This window comes from Salmo salar, chromosome 01 (assembly GCF_965601325.2).
Source record: "Salmo salar chromosome 01, fSalSal1, whole genome shotgun sequence".
Classification (NCBI taxonomy): Eukaryota; Metazoa; Chordata; class Actinopteri; order Salmoniformes; family Salmonidae; genus Salmo; species Salmo salar.
Window position 1 is genome coordinate 66,224,894 of NC_138291.1, and position 17,213 is coordinate 66,242,106.

A 17,213-nucleotide genomic window follows, 5' to 3' on the forward strand; every position below is an offset into this window, starting at 1 on the left:
TATACATAGGCTTATGAGCCCAAACCCGAAAAAAAAAAAAGTTATACAATTCTGATTGTGCCATTAAACAGTACATAATGTAGCCTGCCGCATAGTATGCATGGCAGAAAAACTAAACAAAACTGATTTAAGATGTCTTTGGTACAATTGGTCTAGCCTTTGAGTGTGGACTGTATTATTATGCATACTGGATGGACTGGTTACCTTATGCTACACTCCAAAATGTCTATCCATGAGTTTGGGAGAGAACGTATAGCCTTTAGCGATGCTGCTGGTTCATTGATTGTGCAGGGCGGCTTACAGTTAGCCTACAATTATTGTATTTGGATATGATTTTGAATAGCCTAGTGATTTTTGGTGTTGTATTTTCATAATGAATTGGGTGACACATTACCTGTAGTTATAGAGAATATCTCACCACCATGAGTTTCCAAATCATCTCCTTTTTATTCCTTTCTCGAGCACGCAGACGGACTGTCAACAGTTTAGTGAAACATGTTACTATGGATGTTCCCGAATATATTTAACTTGGATTCCCAAACTAAGCACTGGGTAGCTGCAGGAACAAGGCTGGAGAGCCCATGGCATACATCATCACAATCTCACACTCAATTCGTGCAAATATGTACAAAAAGTATTTCAGCAGATTTGGTGCGTTTTTGTGTGGCTTAATTTATGTGAAGACACACACATATTTGTGCCACTTAATTCGTAGGAAAAAATACACATTTTTGTGTGACGTCATTCAAAGGAAAATCATTTTCTGGGGGGGGCAAACTTCTAATCAATCTTTTGAAAGCTATTGGAGCGATGCATTTTGGGCAATGGTGTTCAACGCTGCCCTTTTTGTGTCCACGTGTATTTATATTAAAAAACAAACTTGTAAACAAACCAATATTGTTAATCAACCAGGTTGTCACTGAGATACTTAAAATAGTAGCCTTACGTTTTTTATATTTTCTATTCATGCCAATGCTGTTTTCTATGCTCGTTTTCGCTTACTACTTTGGGATACTTGTGAGCTTGTCGTCAGAAAGGCCCTTTTTTTCGTGTACTCAACAGTAGGCCTACACAATTTTCTTCATGATGCATTTAATACAAGGCAAATTGAATTGTAATGAATAGAGCTGCCTGTTCTACTTGGCAGAAAATCATATAGGTTCTACATCATACATTAAGAGCTAAACATTCTGTAACGTTGCATCCTCCTATCAACAGGCTCCAGGTAGAATAATCCTGGCAGGCCTTCTCCTTAGAAACACCCACACACATACAATACCCCAGGGAATAAGGCTTTCTTTTAAAACTTGTATTTACACAGTAGTCTACTAGAAAACGGTGGTGTCACCTAAAAACAATGCATCTTCCTGATTGATAATTGTCTATCTATGTGAAGCCCCTCTATATGTAAATATAAAATGTAATATACAGTAGGTCTATTGCCATTGTCTGTGAATAGAGGTTGCCATGGTAATCGAATGAGAGGGGCTGTGGAGACAAAGAGGGGATTTGCCGTCCAACAGGTGTTCCTGTCAGGGATGTGAGACAGGATCATACCACCACCCCATCTCATCTCAGGAGGTGACACTAGACGACTGACTATAATTGGGACTGGGATGACCCTGTATTAAGCAGCAGCCTACATGATTCATGTTTTATTCACACTAGAAAACGTAGGTGACAAACTTCCTAAGGTTTTCTGATCAACAACCCTCGCTGTGTCTGTGGAGTACAAAGCTTAGTGTTCAGCAGCTCTTCCATCTCCTGCCTGTGTTAATGAGTGTTAACGAGAGGATGAGTCGGTGGGGGCTTGCTTTAAGGAACAGGTGACACACTCTGGTCTGGTGGAGTGACCGCCTGATGTGACCTCAGGGTAAAGAACAACCATTGTGTTCAGACAATAGGTACAACTGCATAATACCTAACTACAGACAGATACAGATAGCATCTCAGAGCAGATGACCACCATGGTATGTAATAAGATAGTCATATAGAGTAGACAATATGTTACAATAAGGTTATATAGGAAATATCTTACTCTTCAAAGTAAAATACATCTTAGAACACTCTTACACAACATTTTACTTCATGTACCAGTCTTCAGAACAGCCTGTCAGGAGACAGTATGTTGGAATCATATATCTTATTTTTGGTCACTATCTGATGATAAAATGTCTGGAGACAGAAATCGGACTTGCACATGCCTATTATCCACAGTTTTCTTCCTCTTTAAGAATACAAATCTTGCTGTTCAGAACATTACATGCAATACACTCCCTACTGAGGGTAACCATAGGCACTGCTGCCACATGGTTTGACTGACACACACACACAACGTGTGACTTTGCCTCCTCTGTGACAGCTGAGCCGACTGGTATAATCCTCAGGCTTTTCAGATTACTTCAGTTGGGGTCACATTCTACACTATCCTACAATGGGTCAGCTTTCTATGCTGTCTGTGTCAAAGCAGAGAGCTGACAGTCTGTCCACGAGCACAGTATGTAATATGGACAGATACCTAAACCCAGTCCTCATATGCATTCAACATGAGCATCTGTCTCGCTTTCTTTCTCTAATTGTGTGTTCGTGTGTGTGTGTGTGTGTGTGTGTTCGTGTGTGTGTGTGTTCGTGTGTGTGTGTGTTCGTGTGTGTGTGTGTTCGTGTGTGTGTGTGTTCGTGTGTGTGTGTGTGTGTGTGTGTGTGTGTGTGTGTGTGTGTGTGTGTGCGTGCATCAGTCCTTGCCAAGCAGCTGAAATAGACTCCATGGGAGGGTGTTCTCTCTCCCAGGCGTCCGTTACAGCCATGGCCACATCTGCAGTAAGGCAGCCATCTGCACCCATTGTCTCAGAGGCACAACACAGGCTCACACGCATGACTGCCCCCCTAAAGGCAGCCCCTCTACCCTCTGTCCTCCTCCCTCCTTCTCTGCCAAGGAAAAAATGACTTCTTAATCAATCAAAGGCACAATAGTAATAGACCGTCCAACTAGAAATTCATTCAATTTCAAGGTAAGCTTTATTGTATAGCTCTGGGGCTTTCACATCAGATTATGAAATATGGTAACTTCATGGTATCCTTTATATCACGTGTCAAACTCATTCCATGGTGGGCCGAGTGTCTGGGTTTTCGCTCCACCCTTGTACTTGATTGATGAATTAAGGTCAATAATTAGGATGGAACTCCCCTCACCTGGTTGTCTAGGTCTTCATTGAAAGGAAAAACCTACAGACACTCGGCCCTCTGTGGAATGAGTTTGACACCCGTGCTTTATATGGAGCAATAAATATTATTGTATAGTTCATTTGAAGTGGTCCCACAATGGATTAATTTATTTAGAGTTGACTCTTTCAGAAGTCAAGTCTATTGAAGTAAGTTATTGTAAGTCAAACATACAAATACAAACTGTCAACATCGAAAATAATGCTTGTCTCCAGAAAATTGTATGTTTATGTATTCAAAGTAGCAACAGGGGGTGCTAAAGTGACTAAACCTTGGGGAAGGAATGTGGGATATTATATATTATACAACGGGTGGGTGTAATCCTGCATGCTGATTGGTTAAAACCACATTCTAGCCGGTGTCTATTCCACAAGTTACCACCAGCTAAATCTATGACATTAAAATGCCTATTTACTCTCTTCCATCTGACTGCGCAATCCACTGTCTCATCAGCCCAGCCAGGCACTTTATGAACATGATTTCCACTATTTCCACCATTATCCGCACATTTCTTTTAGACTAACATTTAGTTTTCAACAGTGGAGATTTGTATAAACCTGTCTCTCCGACATTTGCAAAAAATCTCAATATTCAAATTTGATCTCCAGCTGTCCCATAGTAATGAACGTGTGGTGAGTCAGGACGAGGCAGACAGGCAGCGTTTCTCAGCCAGTGGAAATCATGAATCAGCTGGCCTAATTTTTATGAATATATACAAAGAACTGTCCATTGAAAAAAGGTAAAACGAAACAAAGTGCAGCTAGATTGCAGTCTTTCCAGCTTCAGTTTGAAGTGATTGTGTTAGCTGTGTTGTTGGCTAACTCCTCCAAACAACAGTGTCCTGACAAGTGAGCCCAATTTCTATGCCAGGCAAAATCATGCATCATTAGCTCATTGTTAAGGATGTATACAAGTAAATGTCACTAGAAAACAGCTTAAACAAATGCAAATGCAGCTACTTTGCTGTTATTCTGGCTGCAAGTTAGCCGTTTTTGTGAATGTAAGTTAGCCATAGTTGGCTATCTAGCAAGGGATAAGAACGTTGCCAGCCAGTATGGCAATGGAACACTTAGAACGAACGACTGGGTCGCGTCCATAGATACAGAACAAAAAGACTGAACGACTCTACTTCGCCTCAGGCTTTTCGGGTATTATCACTTAAATACCAAGTGCTTCCACAGTGTACACTCATAAATGCATTCCATTAAACTTTGTCTATTGGGAAATCATTTAAACTCTAAACTGTGACTTTGGAGGTTCATTCCCAATCATATCAAGCCCCTGCAGAGCATCCTACTTCAATACATTAAAGCGATTGAGGCCGGATGACAATGCACTTTGTGAGGACTTGATGTGATAGGTAGAGGAAGACATTTTCAATAGGTTAAACTCCTCTGTCCTTGTTAAGCGGGTCACACTATGGATTTTTTTTTAAACTGATATAATCACCTGCACCCCAGCCTCATTTGTTTTTACACCATCACTAGTAAATGCTTTGATGCTGATGCTAGTCATAAGGAGAGTAACAATATACTGTACAAGTAGAGACATTATTTAAACTAGTCTAAAACAAATTACATTCATGCATTACACATTATGTGAGCCAAACGTTCAGTCCATTTTGGGGAGTTATAATCAGGATTAGCTATATTGTCAATACTGATGTGGTGCTGTGTAAGACTATACATACATATACATGTTGCTTTCCTGCAATATGTTGAAGACAAGGCTTGCATACAGTTGACTATGGTGAATGCAAAGTGCATGCGTTGGTGGGAGGGATTAACCGCCAACTAGGGCAAGTGGCTCAAGGACTGCACAATTCCATCTACTCCAGTTCATTGCAGTATCTCCCTCATTCTGCACATTGCACAGTTTGAACAAGGAGACCAAATTCAGACTGCTGGCAGTTCTCATAAAAGAAAATGGTTAAATATATGAGGCAGCAGATCGAGTTGAAATCAGACGAGATCCTTTTGGAGTCGGGTGCGTCCATGGACCAACAGGATTTTAGCGATATGTCTGGATATTCCGACATTCTATATTCCGAATGTTCCGCAATGGACCAAATCGACACTTTTATGAAAAACGTTCAGGTGTTGCTGGATGCAGCAAATTACATTGAGAACAATGAAAAGAACAACGGAAGTAAGTAATGTAGGCTATTCTGGTGATTTCAGAGGCAGACTCGCCAAGGCAGACAACAATGGACCGAGATGGTTAGGGTGACAAAAGACGCGTAAACATGAGAGCCAACTGTCTGACTCCCCTGCTTCCATTTGTCTGATTGTGAATGGGCCTAATATTTCAACCTATTCTGCCAATGCACATTTGTTGAGATAATGCCAGTAGGTTTTTCAAATGAATCACTTGGACTGAACATATTTTGATTGGTTTATGAATGAGATATAGCCTACAAAAAAAAACAATCCATGGTCAAAAGCAAACCCGTGACATAGAATTATGCTCTCACCCGCTATGGCATTTTCTACGAATGGTAGCATAATTGAAATGGCTATTCAAGTGCGCATTTTCCAATTGGATGGGACTTGACTATGGCCCCATTAATTCATTTTCTTAGAGACATTAATAGGTCTAAACTAAACATATCCTAATGGTATCCATGAATGTTGCCCTGTGTGCGTTGGACTGTCATCCTTTGAGCTATGTCTTCCTAAAATGTAGGCTACTTATTAAAATATTTAGGCTACATAATAGGCTTGTCGATTTATCAAACTCTCACTCACCTTATTTTTAAACCTAGCCTAGCCTACTCAACACAGCATAGGTTTTCATTACATTTCTGGCAGTGGATGTGGACGCCTGCAGGCCGAAGAAGAGCAAATAATTCATAGGCCTATGCTTATTTATCTCAGACCAAATCCAACTGTCAAATGAGGAAAATAAACCTTTAACATTTTTTTGTTGAAATGTCGGCATGTTGTGCAGAGGCTGAATAGAGAAGCCCTATAATGCCAGCCCTATACTTTCTTTATTTCAATCAATTGCGCTTCCTCGTATCTTCACTGTTGCTCACATGGTTTCCACATGGAGCAAAATTGGCCGTTTTGATTGGACTAAACCCATGTTCCCGTCTGGAGTCCTTGCAGATACCCAATCAAACCCAGGTTAAACTTTGACGTCACATGTATTCTGTTGGATTTGTAGGTGCATACACAATTTAGGATTAGATTAAAAAAATATCACATTAAAACAATTCTGTTGTCATCAATCTCATATTGGACATTTTATTATGCCTAGAAATAGGTAAAAACGTTTATAGCCTATGTTAGCTTATTATACATGTTATAGTTTTCTATATGCATTTTATTGTCTAATGTAGCCTAATATAGCCTACTAAATGAGATTTCAAAATTGGTAATGAATGAATAGGCCTATGTCTTGAAGAATGTTTGTTGTTATTTTCAATGAACGAAAATAGGTTTACATGCTGTTGAGAAACTAAAAGACAGTGTAGGGTGAAGCTATAGGCATTTCCCCAAGTTTTACTAAACTTAAAAATACATATTTTTTCTTTATATATATATTTTTACAATAATCAACAGTATGACTACATTACTGTTTGCCAACATTGTAAGATTATTGGAAGCTGCAGCATATAGACAGGAGGGAGGGGTAGACTATGTGAGATGTTTATTCATTCCCTGTTGTTTTGGGACTAGCTTAATGTCAAAATGTTACAGACCAAAACAAAAAAAGTATTTGTCTGACAGAAATGACAGAATTTATAATGTAAGGTCTGATGTGTTAAAAATATACATTTGATCAACAGAATGTGAACATGGATATGCCTCAACATGCCCTGCAACTGAGAACAAGCATCATCAGAGACAACGGAAATTAAAGAATAAGAAAATTGACAATATTCACAACAGGTAAATTAATCTTGTCATAATTATTTATAACTGTGATATTACAAATGGCCATGTTATTACAGTTGCATGCTCACTCTTTGATTATTTGTGAATTTGTATTGTATTGATGAGACAGTTTACTGCACTGTTGGAGCTAGTAACATAAGCATTTCACTGCACCTGCTATAACACCTGCAAATATGTGGACATGACCAATACATTTTGATTTGATAACATTTCGTTTTTTACCCCTTCTTCATTATTGGACTTGGAAGAAACAAAGTGCACCAAGACAGAAACTGTCAAACTAGTCTTTTATAAAGCTTATTGCTAACATATCTTGTCTTTGGATTTCTGTCTATAACATAGAAATAGATAGAAGACTCTAGTGCCCAAAAGCCAGTTTTAGCATGGGCAGCGCCACTTTCACCATTTTGAAGTAGTAAACTGGGTGGGATGTCCTATGGGTTAAGAAAGGATCACATGATTCCATCCGGGTCATCAGGAGGGATCAGCCAATGAATTATACTTATACTTGTAAACCGCAAACCTTGGCCTTATACCTGTTCAAACAACACACTCTAGGTGGCAGTATGCACCATTTCAGTTTGTTTGCTAACTCATAGAAGTAGTAGAAGAAAATGGACAACTTCAAAATGGAAATGGCCTCAATGGCACTGCCCATGCTCTCACAGATGCCATAATAACATAGATACAATGATGCAATGTCTATCTAAGTCTATGGTCTATAACCTGTCCATTTTGTTTTACACCCAGATCAGCACACAATGAGCTGGAAAAAAATAGGTGAGTCAGAAGGGGTTGTGACTGTCATTCTGTGTTAGAGGCCATTGCGAGTATTTCCATTGACAGTAGTTACTGTTGATCAATTGAAGATCTCTTCAAGTACTGAATGTGCACTCATCTACCATTTTCTTCTCTACTCTGATTCCCCACCTGACAGTGATTTGGTCCATAACTGTGTAACATGGGGTAAAACACTTGAATTACATAATCATTCATTAGTCAAAGAGATATAGGCCTAATATATCTGATGGTGCATAACCTGTCTTGGTGCATATCAAACATCATATCCACATAATCATTCAACTGTGCAGACTGATACATGGTTTGATAGTACACAGGTAACACAGGCGCACACACTTAATATGTTGTGAAATCTGTTGTGAATGTATTGTAATGTTTACAAAAAAATGTATAACTGCCTAATTTTGCTGGACCCTAGGAAGAGTGCAGCAGTGAATGGGGATCCATAATAAATACATATACAGGGATTTTGTTAAGCTACAAATTTCGTAACATTTTATGTGGTGTGGCAAATAGTTATATTCAGGGACTTTATCTCCAACTGTCTTTTCAAAATGGAACTTCAAGCTGATAATCAAAAATACTGTGAAGGCTGGATTTATTTAGCATATCCTGATGTTATTCTAAATATATTGACCCAGAATTTGAAAATGTAATACTGGTTAATAAAGCGGCATATTTTACAGCTGGACTTATTTTATCAACACCTTCACAATTTAAAGTTTGTTTGTACATTAGCATGCTAGCATCCTGGTGGTAGAACAGAGATGTCTGTTTTGCAAGGCAAATCAGGGAGTGCAGTCCAGTATAGGTTGTTCTTGGAAGACAACCATATAATGTTTTCACAGTTGGAACTGAAACTGCTTGTTTCAGACAGTGTGCTTCCCTCCCCGTAAACTAAGCTTTTCTGTGCAGTGATGAGAGCTAATGTGTAGCTTAATCTCAAAGTGCACTACAAAGGGGTTTTCTAGACACTAGAATGTTCATTTCTTATGGAGCAAAGGCCATGACCTTAAAACAAGATTGTCTGTATGCCTGTCAGTCTGGCTGACCTCAGCAGCTCTGGGCGCAGACTATTACATCTTTCTATCCAACAAAATGGAAAATAATATAAAAGGTCTGCTTTTGTAGGTCAATCTATCACTATAATGAACAAAAATATAAATGCAACATGTAAAGTGTTGGTACCATGTTTCATGAGCTGAAATAAATTATCACAGAAATTATCCATATGCACAAAAAACGAATTTCTCTCAAATGTTGTGCACAGATTTGTTTACATCCCTGTTAGTGAGCATTTTACCTTTGCCAAGATAATCCATCCACCTGATAGGTGTGGCATATTAAGAAGTTGGGGACAATAAAAGGCCACTCTAAAATGTGCAGTTTTGTCACGCAACACAATGCCACAGACGTCTCAAGTTTTCAGGTAGCGTGCAATTGGCAGGAAGGTCTACCAGAGCTGTTGCCAGATAATTGAATGTTAATTTCTCTACCATAAGCCGTCTCTAACGTTATTTTAGAGAATTTGGCATTACGTCCAACCGGCTTCAGAACCGTACACCATGTGTATGGCGTCGTGTGGGCGAGGGTTTTGCTGATGTCAACATTGTGAACAGTGTCCCATGGTGGCTGTGGGGTTATGGTATGGGCAAGCATAAACTACAGACAATAAACACAATTGCATTTTACCAATGGAAATTTGAATGCACAAAAATACCGTGAGGAAATCCTGAGGCCCATTGTGAGGCCCATTTTTTTTTAAGGTATCTGTGACCAACAGATGCAAAATGTATGTTTTTTGCCAGTCATGTGAAATCCATAGAATGGGCTTAGTGAATTTCTTTAAATTTACTGATTCCTCATATGAACTGTAACTCAGTAAAATTGTTAAAATTGTTGCATGTTGCGTTTATAATTTTGTTCAGTATAATAACCAGATCAATGACTAATTACGTCCAAAGATATTCATCAATCGATGTGGAGGGGATCATGTCATTCAAATCCAGGAATTTCATCTGGATGTAGAGAGACCATTCCTATTATTGGTTTCACTAAAGAGTAGTCCGTTGTTTCTTCGCCCTCTTAGACGAGCACATCTCCGCCTGTGTTTGGAGAGGTTGAAGACACTGATCCCACTGGGACCAGACTGCAGTCGGCACACTACCCTGGGGTTGCTCAACAAGGCCAAGGGGCACATTAAGGTACTGTAGTCAACAATGCCACCATGGTGGTGTCATGGGGACCATGGTGTTATGGGATCTGGTGAATAGTGAATGGTTCAATGGAAGCCCCTTGCCTATCGATAGAGAAGCTGTGTGCTCCCATGACCTGCCACAGCACTGCAGCACACAAACACAATGTGGTCTACTTCCTCAGCCTACAAAACACTTGCTATTCCTGGCTGCACACTTGTGGGCCTGGAAACACAAGCAAATGCAACAGAAATGGGGATATACCTTTAATGGGTATAACTGATTTATCAAACATGATTAGTTAGAAAGCTTGAATTTACCCATTTTATCCAGGTGTAGATATAGTCTGGAACCTATTTGTCACCTTGTGAACTCTGAAAAAGTATTTCCAATTGATCTGAGAAATGCTTGGCCCATTGCTGTGTTTCAGAAAGAAAATAAAAAGTGAAAGAAAGTGTGGCTTGTATGCTTAGCCTGAACCAACCGAGCCGTTGCCCTTGTTTTCCTACAAGCAGCAAATCCAGCTCTACATTTGGCCATTGTACAAAAATGTCAGGAATTATTTTGCCACTACAGCTGTTTGGATCTGTTGGTATTTTTAGCCTGGTCTGATGTTGATAAATTCACATATGATTATTCAGGCTCAGAAGAACACACAGTTTGTCCCTCAATCTTGAATGGGCAGAATTTGTGTTGTCGCAAGAGCAGAGTAAAACAAAAATAAAAACATTATTCCATTTTAAATATGTTTAAATATGGCAGCTGTTGAAGATTCTATAATTTGTACAGTAAAACTGAATATCTGTGTCATACTATGTGCAGATGTCTGACGAAATGTGATAAATAGCTGGTCCTTATCCTACACCATTTATTTATATGCAATTATTATCCATAAAATACCAGTGGTGTAATGTACTTAAGTAAAAATACTTTGAAGTACTACTTAAGTCGTTTTGGGGGTAACTGTACTTTACTATTTATATTTGAACAACTTTTACTTCACTACATTCCCCCAAAAAATAATGTACTTTTTACTCCATACATTTTCCCTGACACCCAAAAGTACTCGTTACATTTTGACCGGAAAATGGTCCAATTCACGCACTTATCAAGAGAAAATCCCTGGTAATCCCTACTGCCTCTGATCTGGTGGCCTCACTAAACACAAATGCTTTGTTTGTAAATTATGTCTGAGTGTTCAATTGTGCCCATGGCTATCCATAAATAAATAAAAAATATATATTGTGCTGTCTGGTTTGCTTAATATAAAGAATTTTAAGTGATTTATTCTTTTACTTTTAGCAATTCCATTTACTTTTGATATTTAAGTATATTTAAAACCAAATAATTTAGACTTTTACTCAAGTAGTATTTTACTGGGTTACTTGCACTTTTACTTGAGTAATTTTCTATTAAGGTATCTTTACTTTTACTCAAGTATAAAATACCAAAAAATTCTAAGGTTGATTAACTCTCTCTCCTCTGTTTGTGTGTAGAAACTAGAGGAGATGGACCGGAGGAGTCAGCACCAGCTGGAGAGCCTGGAGCGTGAGCAGAGGCACCTGCAGAGGCAGCTGGCCCACCTGCAGACCCCTGGAGGCGGAGACAGGGACAGAGTCCGTATGGACAGCGTAGGTTCCCCTTTGGCCTTAGAACACTCGGACCGAGGTGAGCCAACCATTCCACAGAGCTTAGTTACTCCCAGCATATTTCGGATGACAGTGGCAATGTTACAGTGCCTTCAGAAAATATTCAGACCCCTTTACTTTTTCCACATTTTGTTGTGTTACAACCTGAATTTAAAATTGATTACATTGATATTTATTTGGTCATAGGCCTACATACAATACCCCATAATGTCAAAGTGGAATAATGTTTTCCAGATTTTTACAAATTCATACAAATTCAAAGCTGAAATATTATGGCAAGCCTAAATAACTTCATTAGTAAAAATGTGCTTAACTCACATAATAACGTGCATGGACTCACTCTGTGTGCAATAATAGTGTTTAAAATGATTTTTGATTGACTACCTCATCTCTGTACCCACACATACAATTATCTGTAAGGTCCCTCAGTCGAGCAGGGAATTTCAAAGACAGATTCAACCACAAAGATCAGGGAGGTTTTCCAATGCCTCACAAAGAAGGGCAACTATTGGTAGATAGGTAAACATAAAAAACAGACATTGAATATTAATTTGAGCATGATGAAGTTATTAATTACACTTTGGATGGTGTGTCAATACACCTAGTCACTACAAAGATACAGGTGTCGTTCCTAACTCAGTTACCGGAGAGGAAGGAAACGGCTCAGGGATTTCAACATGAGGTCAACGGTGACTTTAAAACAGTTACAGAGTTTAATGGCTGTGATAGGAGAAAACTGATTATGGATCAACAATATTGTAGTTACTCCACAATACTAACCTAACTGACAGAGGGAATAGAAGGAAGCCTGTACAGAATACAAATATTCCAAAACATGCATCCTGTTTGCAACGAGGCACTAAAGTAATAATGCAAAAAATGTTGCAAAGCAATTAAATTTTTGTCGTGAATACAAAGTGTTATGTTTGGGGCAAATCCAATACAACACAATACTGAGTACCACTCCCCATATTTTCAAGCATAGTGGTGGCTGCATCATGTTATTGGTATCCTTGTAATCGTTAAGGACTAGGGAGTTTTTCAGGACAACATGTTTTACGGAATGGCGCTAAGCACAGGCACAATCCTAGAGGAAAACCTGGTTCAGTCTGCTTTCCACCAGCACTGGGAGATGAATTCACTTTTCAGCAGGACAATTTATTTAATATTTTTTTTATTTATTGAACCTTTATTTAACTAGGCAAGTCAGTTAATATCAAATTCTTATTTACAACGACGGCCTACCCCAGCCAAACCTGGACGACGCTGGGCCAATTGTGTGCCGCCCTATGGGACTCCCAATCACGGCCGGATGTGATACAGCCTGGATTTGAACCAGGGACTGTAGTGACAGCTCTTGTACTGAAATGCAGTGCCTTAGACCACTGCGCCACTCAGGAGCCCCAAGACAATAACCTAAACACAAGTCCATCTACATTGGAGTTGCTTACCAAGAAGACAGTGAATGTTCCTGAGTGGCCGAGTTACAGTTTTGACTTATATATAAATGAAAATCTATGGCAAGACCTGAAAATGGTTGTCTAGCAATGATCAACAACCAATTTGACAGAGCTTGAAGAATTTTGAAATGAATAGTGGGCAACTGATGCCCAATCCAGGTGTGGAAAGCTCATAGAGACATACCCAGAAAGTATGCTTCTACAAAGTATTGACTAAGGGGTGTGAATACATATGTAAATTAGATATTTCTGTATTTCAAAATCAATTGAATCCATTTTAAATTCAGGCTGTATCACCAATTTTTTTTTGAAAAAGTCAAGGGAAGTGCATATTTCTTTAAGGCACTGTACACTTTCTCAAAATAGAATTAATCAAAGATAACTCAAGAAATCTGTCAGTAATTTTGATGTTTTTGCCGAGGAAGTCTTAGTTGTGAAATTTCACATCTAACTTAGATGTTTGGTGCAGTATTTCTCATGTAAAAGAAATTGCATTACAATGATGTGTCTCATTGAACAACAGCAAACACTTCATTGAATAATCCCTACTGTTCAAATAAAATACAATTGTATTTATCACATGCGCCGAATACAACAGGCGTTGACCTTACTGTGAAATGCTTACTTACGAGCCATAACCAGTTTTTAAAAAGTTAATAAGAAAAATGTGCTAAATATACAACAACAAAAAATAGTTGCAGAATAAAAAGAAGAATAACGAGGATATATACAAGGGGTACCGGTACCAACTCAATGTGCAGGGGTACGGGGTAGTCGAGATAATGGAGGTAATATGTACATGTACAGTGCATTCGGAAAGTATTCAGACCCCTTGACTTTTTCCACATTTTGTTACGTTACAGCCTTATTCTAAAATGGATTAAATCAATAAAAAAATGCTCATCCATCTACACACAATACCCCATAATAACAAAGCAAAAACAGGTTTTTATTTTTAAAAAATGCGAATGCATTATAAATAAAAAACAGAAATACCTTATTTACATAAGTATTCAGACCCTTTGCTATGAGACTTGAAATTGAGCTCAGGTGCATCCTGTTTCCATTGATCATCCTTGAGGGGTTTCTACAACTTGATTGGAGTCCACCTGTGGTAAATTCAATTGATTGGACATGATTTGAAAAGGCACACATCTGTCTATATAAGGTTGCACAGTTGACAGTGCATGTCAGAGCAAAAACCAAGCCATGAGGTTGAAGGAATTGTCCGTAGAGCACCAAGACAGGATTGTGTTGAGGCACAGATCTGGGGGAGGGTACCAAAAAATATCTGCAGCATTGAAGGTACCCAAGAACAGAGTGGCCTCCATCATTCTTAAATGGCTGAAGTTTGGAACCACCAAGACTCTTCCTAGAGCTGGTTGCCCGGCCAAACTGAGCAATCCGGGGAGAAGGGCCTTTGTCAGGGAGGTGATCAAGTACCCGATGGTCACTCTGACAGAGCTCCAGAGTTCTTCTGTGGAGATGGGAGAACTTTCCAGAAGAACAACCATCTTTGCAGCACCCCACAAATCAGGCCTTTATGGTAGAGTGGCGGAAGTCAGGATCGAGGGAAAGATAAATGGAGCAAAGTACAGAGAGATCCTTTGGTGAAGACCAAAACGAACAAAAATGTCACAAAATCTCATCATAATATACTTAGAAACTGTTCCGAACTGTTTTGGATGGGAAGCATGCAGAGACTTTTAGAAGATTTTATGTAGAGAAATGTTTCATACATGTAGTTATACATGAATCCACAAGAGGGCAGGCTAACCTACAAAAGCAATGTAACCCTTTTTGAATTCAGTCTGTAACACAAAATGTGGAATAAGTCAAGGGGTATGACTACTTTCTGAAGGCACTGTATATTATACTAAGAAACGGTTTGGTTCAGTTCCATTTCAAACCAGTAAATATAATTTACATTTGTTACAGTCTATAATGTAGCATTTGGTGTCATCAAGCATTAGTTGTCAATCAATACGATTATCTGATTACTAAGTGTGGGATGATCATAATAAAAAATGTATCTCACCCCAATTTCTGTAGAAGAGATCGAGGTGGACGTGGAAAACACTGAGTTCTCCCATGGAGAGTTGGACAGTATCTGCACCAGTGGCTGCAGTGACTTGGATGACCACAGCAGTCGGCAGAGCCTGGCCAGCGACGAGGGCTACTCCACCTGCAGTCTTAAACAGACCTTTTCCTCCTAAGAAGCTCCTCATCCACAGCTGCAGTCTAAACTGGCCTTCTCCTAAGAACCAGCCTAAAACTCTACTCCACCTGCAGTCTATAACTGGTACTGTACAAAGAACCTGCCTGAAGTTCAACTCCTCTTGAAGTTTAAAACTGGACCACAACTCTTATGAACCAGCCTAAAAATCAACCACCTGCAGTCTAAACTAGCCTTCTCCTCCCAAGAACCAGTAGTTTAAAGCTAAACCCCACCTGCAGTTTTAAAGTGGACTAATCCTACTACAACAACTGTAAATATTGCCCATGATGTGGGCGACTGCACTTACAGTCTAATGTTACCTGTATCCTCCTAAAACCAGCACAAAAAAACACAAAACCAGCCAGAAGCTCACCAGTGCCACTTTTCCCCCCACTTTGGAAACCTCTAGCAGATGACCATCTAATAAAACAACTATTCTCATCAATCACCAAGTAGGTCACTCGCGCTTCTATAACTGCACTCCAAACCGGTTCTCTATTAAGGTACCTACAGGTTGAATAAACCACACTTACACCTGAAATCTTTGACACAAGTCACCAATGTTATTCCTAATTTATTAGAGTATAATTGAGAAATGTAGTATTTATTTTTCCAATATTTATTGTGTTGTACTGTATGTCTTGGTCACACTTGAATTATTATTTAGATGTTTTGACAAATGTAAAGTTAAGTCTGTTGTGGTTTGAACTGAGCATTGTTTGACAAGTTATCCCAGACAAAAGCTAGTGCAATGGTACAGGACAGGCTAAAAGTATCACTCAGTGGCCTCTTTTGTGAGATGATTGACATCAATCCCCCTTGAGATTTCAAAAGTAATATTGTTTGTATACGGTAGGCAGCTATAATAAGCTATCCCGCACTTCCCAAGCACAATTCTGAAGCAATAACACTTATTGACAGTTATGTCAACTCTTAAATTGGCTGTTTTTGGCACACAATTTTGTCCGTCCAACACCACTTGCTCGTTTTGTATGCAACTTCAATAGATGTATTATTTACAAATAGTAATCAATAGTAAGATAAAATGGCTGTAAAAGTTGGAACAAAAAAGTAATGGTGCATGTGTATTGAATGTAGCTTTCAATTGTATTGTCATGTGCTTTGGAATGACCAGTTTTGAGAGCTCATGTCTTTGTAGCATGAACAATAGCACATGGCAGAATGTAATTTGAGTTTTGAATCGCATCCTTATTTAGTAACTTATTTTTTGTATTGTAGTTGAAAAGCATTCCAAAGTTAAAACCCTGAAGCCGTATATTTTGAGTATTTGTCTACAAAAAAAAATCACACACCGCAAGACTATTCCACTAACCAAATTGGGCATTTCATCTTATGACCATACCCATATTTTTGTGGTACAACTAAATAGATTATCACCACCAACTGTGTCTTAACATGGCTAAATTGACTCTTGCACAGGTTTCTTAGTTCCAGGAATTTATTCAATGTCAGTTTTGGGTAATTTGTAAAATGCATTTTGAAAAAGACTTGGACTAAGAAAGTGTCTCTGAACACTCCTGTGCTAAATCAGCCATCAAAGGTGACTTTTACAAAGAATATATTGCTGGTCCCCTGCTACTATTTTGTGTGGTTCATGGTAATGGTCCCTTGAAAACTTGATCAATAAACCTCTACCACCATAATGTACCTATACAGTGTTCAGTTGTTCTTTGTTATTGTGGTGCCCAAAGCTGTAAGATATATACTCTTCATGATTGAAATCATGTATTTTCTATACAATACATTTA

General features: G+C 38.8%; 1 protein-coding gene across 2 annotated transcripts; it reads left to right on the plus strand.

The window, feature by feature from the left end:
* The first annotated feature begins 5,008 nt into the window (after window positions 1-5,008).
* LOC106607275 (max-interacting protein 1) lies at window positions 5,009-17,116 on the plus strand. 2 transcript variants are annotated; one of them, XM_014204082.3, is made up of 6 exons: window positions 5,011-5,367; window positions 7,013-7,115; window positions 7,872-7,901; window positions 10,012-10,126; window positions 11,614-11,785; window positions 15,279-17,116. In XM_014204082.3, exons 1-6 carry the CDS (start codon window positions 5,145-5,147, stop codon window positions 15,440-15,442), a joined length of 807 nt encoding a protein of 268 aa, XP_014059557.1. In that variant the 5' UTR covers window positions 5,011-5,144; the 3' UTR covers window positions 15,443-17,116. The 2 variants fall into 2 exon arrangements, with proteins under 2 accessions (XP_014059566.1, XP_014059557.1); XM_014204091.3 differs by lacking the exon at window positions 7,872-7,901 and having other exon boundaries at window positions 5,009-5,367.
* The last annotated feature ends 97 nt before the right edge of the window (window positions 17,117-17,213 follow it).